At 40.3% G+C, this 8,616-nt stretch overlaps 7 protein-coding genes across 7 annotated transcripts; 5 read left to right on the forward strand and 2 right to left on the reverse strand.

The window, feature by feature from the left end:
* JH06_4795 (aldo-keto reductase family) lies at nucleotides 1-673 on the reverse strand (the record flags this gene model as incomplete). The annotated part of the gene is made up of 2 exons (XM_014669938.1): nucleotides 1-589; nucleotides 621-673. Coding segments are annotated over 2 exons (642 nt in total), but the record flags the coding sequence as incomplete, so codon positions are not given.
* Nucleotides 674-1,054: 381 nt separating this feature from the next.
* JH06_4796 (mitochondrial import inner membrane translocase subunit TIM14) lies at nucleotides 1,055-1,642 on the forward strand (the record flags this gene model as incomplete). Its single annotated transcript, XM_014669939.1, has 4 exons — nucleotides 1,055-1,162; nucleotides 1,192-1,296; nucleotides 1,337-1,464; nucleotides 1,495-1,642. 4 exons carry the CDS (start codon nucleotides 1,055-1,057, stop codon nucleotides 1,640-1,642), a joined length of 489 nt encoding a protein of 162 aa, XP_014525425.1.
* Nucleotides 1,643-2,481: 839 nt separating this feature from the next.
* JH06_4797 (tenascin) lies at nucleotides 2,482-3,577 on the reverse strand (the record flags this gene model as incomplete). Its single annotated transcript, XM_014669940.1, has 7 exons — nucleotides 2,482-2,674; nucleotides 2,704-2,729; nucleotides 2,760-2,905; nucleotides 2,939-3,042; nucleotides 3,073-3,144; nucleotides 3,175-3,419; nucleotides 3,440-3,577. The coding sequence occupies 7 exons, from the start codon at nucleotides 3,575-3,577 to the stop codon at nucleotides 2,482-2,484; spliced, it is 924 nt and encodes a 307-aa protein (XP_014525426.1).
* A 753-nt stretch (nucleotides 3,578-4,330) lies between these two features.
* On the forward strand, nucleotides 4,331-5,837 carry JH06_4798 (ser/thr kinase; the record flags this gene model as incomplete). Its single annotated transcript, XM_014669941.1, has 5 exons — nucleotides 4,331-4,833; nucleotides 4,864-5,068; nucleotides 5,099-5,236; nucleotides 5,265-5,758; nucleotides 5,789-5,837. 5 exons carry the CDS (start codon nucleotides 4,331-4,333, stop codon nucleotides 5,835-5,837), a joined length of 1,389 nt encoding a protein of 462 aa, XP_014525427.1.
* Nucleotides 5,838-6,246: 409 nt separating this feature from the next.
* Nucleotides 6,247-6,660, forward strand: JH06_5384 (putative ATP-dependent RNA helicase; the record flags this gene model as incomplete). Its single annotated transcript, XM_014669942.1, has 2 exons — nucleotides 6,247-6,480; nucleotides 6,511-6,660. The coding sequence occupies 2 exons, from the start codon at nucleotides 6,247-6,249 to the stop codon at nucleotides 6,658-6,660; spliced, it is 384 nt and encodes a 127-aa protein (XP_014525428.1).
* Nucleotides 6,661-6,666: 6 nt separating this feature from the next.
* On the forward strand, nucleotides 6,667-7,741 carry JH06_5385 (ATP-dependent RNA helicase; the record flags this gene model as incomplete). The annotated part of the gene is given in 8 exon segments (XM_014669943.1): nucleotides 6,667-6,768; nucleotides 6,784-6,855; nucleotides 6,884-7,032; nucleotides 7,063-7,218; nucleotides 7,249-7,300; nucleotides 7,331-7,501; nucleotides 7,532-7,616; nucleotides 7,647-7,741. 8 exon segments carry the CDS (start codon nucleotides 6,667-6,669, stop codon nucleotides 7,739-7,741), a joined length of 882 nt encoding a protein of 293 aa, XP_014525429.1.
* Nucleotides 7,742-7,876: 135 nt separating this feature from the next.
* On the forward strand, nucleotides 7,877-8,533 carry JH06_5386 (ATP dependent RNA helicase; the record flags this gene model as incomplete). Its single annotated transcript, XM_014669944.1, has 3 exons — nucleotides 7,877-7,894; nucleotides 7,925-8,130; nucleotides 8,161-8,533. 3 exons carry the CDS (start codon nucleotides 7,877-7,879, stop codon nucleotides 8,531-8,533), a joined length of 597 nt encoding a protein of 198 aa, XP_014525430.1.
* Between the last annotated feature and the right edge of the window lie 83 nt (nucleotides 8,534-8,616).

Genomic DNA, 8,616 nt, shown 5'->3' on the forward strand with positions numbered 1-8,616 from the left:
ATTCTTATCCAACAGATCCTTCACTTCCCACTGTTGGAGATAAGGATGTAACTCAACTTGATTGACAGCAGGCTTAACAGTACATCGTTCCAGAAGAAGCTGGACTCTCTTACTTGTGTAGTTAGACACTCCAATAGCTCTCAAGATTCCCTTGTGATAGTATTCTTCCAGTTTACCCCAAGTCTGCATCACCAAATCAATATCAAACCCAAGCATCTCACATTGCTCTGTCGGAGCCACGCTATATTCAAAGAAGTAACCTTCTTGGCGTTTCTTCTCCTCCTCAGGAGAGAGATTATAGAACGAAGACATATGAAGAAGGAAGAGATCGATATAAGGTGTCTGAAGATCTTCTAATGCCTGAAGAATGGCCTTCTCTGCATTCTCTGGCTTCCAGTCACAGCACCACAATTTTGAGGTAATGAACAGTTCTTCTCTCTTCACAATTCCCTCATCAATACACTTCTTGATAGTAGCACCGACTTCCTTGTGATTCTTATACACACAAGCAGTATCAATGAGACGATATCCAGCCTTGATTGCAGTTTCAACAGCCTCTGTACAGGACTTTCCATCCGAAAGATATGTCCTATTGTATAAGATATGGATATTGTTCGTACCCAAGTCCCAGAAGGGGCATCTTGACCCCATTGTTCAGAGTGACATACTCCATGATGCTTTCAAGTTATAGTAAAATATAATGAACGAATCCATTAGGTTAGTTTGAATCCTCTGATGAAACGGTCAAAATTGTGAAGTTAGAAGTAGCAAATCAGTTTTCGAGATTCTTAGGTTGATAAGCATATTCATTCTATCTCGAATGGATGAAACACATCACTGCTGACTCAAATAAACATAATTGGTTTATTATCCAGCACTTCACAATAGTAAGGTTTGAACCATCAGAACACCCACAACATGACATATCTAGCCTACAAATAGTATTTTCTTCCTTCTTTAGCCATTTCTAAATGCTGATTAGCAGAAGAAAGTAGCTTGAAAACCGCGGTTGTTGATAATCCGTCTTTTCTCATTGAATTCATTTGTTGAGGACATGTTGAGTCGTTCATCCCGTCTGTTGACGACTTCTACTAGTATTCTTTACCGTGGAGTCTTTAATAATGCTTTCCAGACTTCTAATGTGGTTTTCACTGCTCTTACTGTACTTTTTTTGTTGATTATTTATTCTAGGGTTCGGATTCACAGAAACGTTTTTTAACAACCAAAAGAGAGAATCCCATGCTTCCACTAATAGCTGGAATTGGAATTGCTGGTTGCTGTCTTGTGGCAAAATCTGTAATTGAGGAACGATACTTGTTTTCTTGTTTAGTCATAGAGAGCTGAGAATTACAAGAATAAGACCGATGGAAAAGGAGATCACACATATGCCCTTGCAAACTATTATCAAGGTGGATTTGAGAAGGAGATGACAAAACGTGAAGCTGCTCTGATTTTAGGTGTAAGGTAGATTATCTTTGGTTGCATTTATGGTAGAACAAATTCTGACCAGAAGCGTATTCAGAAAGCGTACAGAACAATTCTTTTGAAGAATCATCCTGATAAGGGTGGTAGTCCTTATCTTGCAGCAAAGGTGAATCAGGCTAAAGATATTCTTCTGGGAAATCAGGAAGTTCCTAAGTAATATGTCCTTTTATTTGGGTTTGTTGAAAACACTGCTATTCGATCTTCAGAACTCCTGTTTGCACAGATACAATTTGGTCATTGAATTTATATTCACCTTCAAGCTTAAATTTCAGTGGTTTGTCTTCTTGAAGAGTAAACTACAGGATCAAATCAGGATCATTAAATGAACAATGATATGCTGTAGAGCAGGACTATCAGCATCAGCTTGAGTCGATAATGCCTCTCGAACATCTTGATTAATATATTTGGGAGCCGAGATCTATCCTTTATCTCATCTTCAAAGCCTTACAGAAAAGGCTATATCACTAATGGGACCATCAATAGCATAATATCGAAGAAGCAAATTAGTCATCATTGGGTTGCTTAATCTAGCTTGAATGGAATCATTAGTACATACTTCTTCATCATCAAAGTGATCCGAAGATGATCATCCTTGAAGATTTCACCTTCTCCATCATGATTATCTCTAACAAATTAAGCCAGATATCTAAGAATACTCAGCAATAAGAACATCCGAGGACACTTCGTGATTCTCTAATTCTGGAACTATCTCTATACCTTCCTTCTTCTCTTCTTTCACTTCCTCCTTCTTTACCTCTGTCTCTTCCTTTACCTTCATTTCCACCTTTCTTCCAGCACCTACACTCACAAATACACTCGAATCCTACGTCGACTCTTCCTTGGTTCTCGTATCTTCACCTCCTCTTCATCATCATCAAACAAAGCATCCACAGATTCCGATTTCTTCTCTACAGTCTTTTGTGGTTCCTCTTTCACCGTCTCTACTGGCTTGGTCGTTCGAGAAACACGACGAGGCTGAGAGTTATCCATTCTATCTCATGGTACCTTGTTCACTGCAGGTTTGCTCTTTCGGACAGTGGTTACAGGAGTCTTAGGAGTCTTGCAGACAGTACAGATAGAAACAGTAGGAGGATTCATGAACTCACAAGCAGGACAAGGCCAACTTCCAGGAGCAGAGGTGACTGAGGTTGACTGAACATTCTTTGGAGCAACTGCTTTGGTAGGAGCCCTAGATCAAAGCGTTTTCATATATCGTACAGTTTCTCAGCAAATCGAGGCTTTCTCTAGACATGAAGTAAATCAGTAATACTTACACTCTGATGATGCCACAGAAGTAACTGAAGAATGGCAAGGAGGAGAAGAAGGATAACAATAATCAATGGAACACTTAATGTGAAGTAGCTGGTGATCTCTTTGTCACAAGTTTCACCTGTATATTTCTCATCACACACACATTTGCCTAGGGCTCAGGACTCATTTGATCACTTCGTACCTCCAGCCACACAAGAACCATGATTGTTACAATTATCTTGATCTGTACATAGTTGATCACAGGTTTCACCATAATAATCCCAAAGGCAAACACACTTGCCTTCACTAGAAATGATTCAGAGAGATTACTTATACTTGTCACATAGACCATGACCATTACAACGTGATAAGTAATCACAACGAACATTACAAAACTCACCATAATAACTAAACATTAACATCACTACCTAATCCTACTCAGTCTCACATTCACATCTCATCTCAGCATTGCAATTACCATGTTCACAAGTCTTCTCACCACATGCACAGTCTTCACCAATATAGTGATCGCTTGAACACGAACACTTCAGTGTTGCTTCATCACATGTACCATGTCCATTACACTCCAACACATCATCACCAATCTCAAGAAGGCCTGGACAAGACTCACTGCAATCATTTCCATAATACCCATGAGCACAATCACAAGTTAATTCTCCTGACTCACTCTCAGAGCACACACCAGATCCATTACACTCCAATGTGACGTTACCAACTTTAATAAGACCAGGACAAAACCCTGCACAGTCGTCACCATAATATCCGTCATCACATTCACAATACCAGCCGTCAATGTCTTCCTCACAACTACCATTTCCATTGCATTCTAATATATCTTCGCCGTCAATATATCCAGGACATTGTTCGGTGCAAGAAGTTCCATGGAATCTAAGGATAACCAAACATGTACAAGCAGACCCTTCATCACATTCACAATAACCATCTACCAATTGACCATGACCATTACAATCGCTGTCCTCTAAGTGACGCAATTTGTATTGTGAATTAGAAAGAGCTATAGAGATTAAGAAAGTAATCTTCACCTCACCGATAGAAATTGTAAAAAGGAATAGTAACAGGTATTGATTCATCAGATCAACAGATGTTGACTTGGAGTCTTTCTGCGCCACCCAAATAATTGTAATGAAATAGTGGAAATTCTAGTCCTATTGGCAAAAATATCTCCGAATTCATTGACAGATCTTGGTATCAGGATTAATAATACTCTTTGAAACCCAGAGAGTATGGGACTACCAATAGAAATTCGTTGATACTCACGATCACACAGAATGAAGCGATTCTATTCTAGTCGCACTTATTGGGACGTATAAATGCTATCCTATCCCATTTTGGAAAACGAAAAACACATCATTCCCTCCAGTTTTCATATCCCTCTTTTGTCACCTGCTTATGATATGATATGAAGATGCACATTATTTGCAATAGAAATTAGAGACCATCCCAAACAGGATTCCACTATATCTTCACTCTTTTGATAAGGAAGAAGGATTCTTATTATTTCTTTGTTTCAAGTTTTTGTATAGCATTGTATCATCAATCTGGTACAACCATGATGACGGTAGGAAAGCAATTTCAGAGTGACTATGCAATCACTGGTAAGATTGGTCATGGTGCATTTGGTGATATTTATCTTGGTATGAATAAACGTACTGGCAAGTCTGTAGCAATAAAGAAGGAGTCTATGAAATCTAAGTACCCTCAACTCCAATTGGAAGCCAAAGTGTATTCAATTCTTGAAGGTGGTATGGGAATTCCAAGGATCTATATGAAATCCGTTATCCGTGACAACCATGTAGTAGTGATGGATCTCCTCGGTCCCAGTCTAGAGGACTTGTTTAACTATTGCGGACGAAAGTTCACGGTGAAGACAACAATGATGCTTGGAATTGAGCTCCTAACTCGACTAGAGTTTATTCATCACCGCAACTTTATTCATCGTGATATCAAACCTGATAACTTTGTGGTTGGGATTGGCGATCGAGCCAATGTGGTTTATGTGATTGACTTTGGTCTTTCTAAGCAATACCGAGATCCTTATCAGCGACGTCATATTGCGTATTTCTTTTAGTCTTGATCAACACATAGATATCGGGAAAATAAGAATCTCACTGGAACACCTCGATACGCATCATTGAGTAATCATCTGGGAATCGAGCAGAGTCGTCGGGACGACTTGGAGTCGCTAGGCTTTGTATTGATCTACTTCATGAAGGGAAAGTTACCATGGCAAGGATTGAACGCAACAACAAAGAAGCAGAAATACAACAAGATTATGGAATCGAAGATTGAAGTTGAATATTTCGGTTTGAATCAGTTGTAGAATTCATTTCAATCCCTTTGTGAGGATTTACCAAAGCAGATGATTGATTACATGACCTATTGTCGAAACCTTGTTTTTGATGAGAAGCCCGACTACCAGTACTTGCGTAATCTGTTTCGATCTGTTTTGGAAGAACATGTATTCATTCTCAATTGTTTATATCTAGCACTGGCCCAATGATGGTCGCTATGATTGGATGAATCCATCCATACCAAAGGATGCAAGTTCACTTCCTCAGCACTCTAGAGGTCCCGATGGTGGCCTTCATCCAGATCTCCTCTCACCAGCTCCTCGCATTTTTCGTGAATCCTACAAAGAAGGTTTCCTTAGTGAACGAGTATTATCACTAGAACTCTATAAGACACATCTATCCCGAACCTCTTCACGAACTGCACTTCTTCCTCACCCAATATCTATTCCAGCTACGCCTACTCTGCCAGTCATCTCTAGTGATAGTAGTTCAACTGCAATTGAAACTGCTGTCCAAGCAGTGAATATTGCTCGTCGTTCAAGCTCAGGAATAAATCGGCAGGGTACTTCTCAGCCGCTTTTGCAAATTGAGCCATCGTGGAGGAATGGAGAACGACAAGTTAGTTTCTTTTCTCCGAATGGATTGTCTGGAGATGGACAGCTGATGAGAATCGGAAGCGAAAGGGGGATGTATGTGTTTATGCTTGAAATGATATATAGAAAACGAGAGGATGGGGGAGAGTTGGATCTGAGTGCAAAGCGTATCTGATCTGTCTTTTTATTCTATATGTTTGTATCATTTTGTGTGTAATGTTTGTTTCTATTTCTTCTGTCACAAAAGAGAAATGAACTTTTGGGTTCCTGGAGCAGAGACGCCAGGAGTGGACCGAGAGTTCGAAGATGAGGGGATTTACATGGTAAATGATATCCAAACACGATCGAGTCTGGAACAACAGGTTGGGATTTCAATAATTGTATTCAGTTTCTAGAGGCGAGATCTACCGATATATAAATACAGAAGGGAAATCTTGTAAGTTCACTTGAAAGTACCTTTCTCATCGTTTTAGATATTCTGTTGAAACAAGCCATGTAACAATTATCCAAGGAGAAACTGGTTGTGGTAAATCGACACAGATTCCGCAGTATCTGCTAGAAGCGGGTTGGAGTGATGGAGGCAGATGTATTGCCTGCACACAAGTAGGTTGGAAATGGAATCGGATGAATTAAAGCCACGACGACTCGCTGCAACTACAGTTGCAAAACGAGTAGCAGAGGAGAAACGTGTAGTCCTAGGAGAAGAGGTTGGATACAGCATTCAGTTTGATTACATGTTCAATCGGAATGGGAAGATTAGTCAAATCAAATATCTAACAAACAAAGAGTTGCTCCGTGAAATGATGAGGAATCCATTGGTAATGGATAGTGAAATGGTTGATTGATAGTTGGCTCAGTACAGCGTGGTAATAGTAGATGAAGCTCATGAACGCAGTGTGGATAATGATGTGCTTCTGGGTCTATTGAAGAAGATCATTCAGAAACGTCAGGATCTTCGCTTGGTGATATCCAGTGCTAGTGTAGAAATGAATAGATGATATGATATGGATCTTTACAAACGGTATTTCCGAGATGTGGAGTATACAGACAAACACGACTCTCTGAAGCCATACACGATACTGACTGTTCAAGGCCGACAATATCCAGTAGACATTCTGTAGGCTTTATTGCAGTTCTTGATTGAGAGATACGCCTCTTCTCCTGTTGCGAATTACGTTGAGTATGCAGCCACTGTAAGGAATGAGGAGAGATGAGACGTAGACTGTGATCAACATTCATAACTCATCGATTCGAGGAGACATTCTAGTGTTTCTCCCCGATGAAGATGAGATTGAAGTATGCAAAGAGAGTTTGATTGAGCGAAGCCGAGCAGCAAGACTACGGAATGGTCAGATCTGGGTAGTAACTCTGTATGTGAGAGAGAGTTGAGTGATGAATAGACACCGGAACCTTCCTGTTAGTGAACAGAAGAAAGTGTTCCAAACAACTCCTCGTGGGTTTCGTAAGGTGATTTTGGCTACAGGAATGGCAGAAACGGGTCTGACTATTGATAATATTACTTGTGTGGTCGATAGTGGATTCGAAACAGTGTTGATGTGAAGAAGAAGGAATGAATTCATGTCTAGATATAACAAGAATGTGAATATCAACACACAAGTGATTCAACCCATATCCAAGGTGAGAAATCTTCTGTCTTCTGATTGATAGGCAACAGCCCAACAACGAGCAGGAAGAGCAGGACGAGTCACACAAGGTCAGTGCTTTCGTTTGTACACGGAAGAGGACTTCATGAAACTGGAGAAACGAGAGAAACCTGAGGTTCAGCGACTCCTTCTATGTGATACAGTACTTTTGACTCGTCAATTGGGAATCCAGAATGTGAGAATTGAAGAAGAATCTGATGGATAGCTCGATACATTTGATCTTCCTTCAGAGATCAGTTCAGCTCGTTACTACATTTCCTGTCAGATCCTGCTGCTGTTAGATGCCTTGGGTTTGAATTCTTCTCATTTCTCATGATCAGACTCTTCGAATCAGACCATTACACCTCGAGGTCTCTTGATCTCACAAATTCCTGTGGATACTCAATTAGGTTGTTCTGATCTCACTCTTTCATGAATAGCTTCCTTTCTGTTGTTTGCAAAGGAAGCAGGGTGTGAAGCAGAAGCTCTCACAATTGCTGCCTTTTCTGGAGTGACTCATCTATATCTGGAAGGACCAAAAGAGACAGGAGAGAGGAATGAATATGAGAAGATGATGGGAGAATTGATTGTAAGGAACTGTGTTGAGAATGAAGAGTAGGATGAACGTGGTGATCAATTTACCTATCTCCGGATCTATGATATGCTTGTGGATCCTGCTGTAGATGTGGGTGATGGGACTGTATATCGTCAATCACGAGAAGTGACTGGAAGTGATGTGACTCTCTTCTGTCAAGAACACTACTTGAATCCTCAAGCAGTGAAGAAGGCATTGGAGCTTCGAGTCCAGTACAAATACTTCCTTGAGTAGAAGATGAATTGGAGGTTGATATGTAGTTTGCTTCCTCCAGATGCTATTGCTAGTCTCTCTCATGAAATGAATGAGGGTTCTCGAGGTGTTCAGTCGGAATCTTCTCTCTCCAAAGATGGACTAGTGATGCAGTGTCTGATCAAAGCCTATTTCAAGAACATCTGTAAACTGAGTAGTAATGGTTGCTATGTCCCTGTGAATCTTCTCAATGAAGAAGGAAGTAATGAAGGGAATATTGATGTGTATCTCCATGAGGATAGTGTTTTGCGTCTAATCAACAGTGTTCATCACTGGGTCCTTTTCAAAGATATCCAACTCACAGATGCGATTTACATCCGAGATGTAGTTGAAGTGAATCCATTGGAAGTGGCGAGGACCATTCCACGATTCTATAAGTAGATATGAACGAATATGATGAAATGTAGATCAATCACTGGAATAGATACCACTTCTGAACCAGCACCTGGACCTCAGTTACCTGT

This window comes from Blastocystis sp. subtype 4 (assembly GCF_000743755.1).
Source record: "Blastocystis sp. subtype 4 strain WR1 chromosome Unknown seqid_0369, whole genome shotgun sequence".
NCBI classification, from domain to species: domain Eukaryota; class Bigyra; order Opalinata; family Blastocystidae; genus Blastocystis; species Blastocystis sp. subtype 4.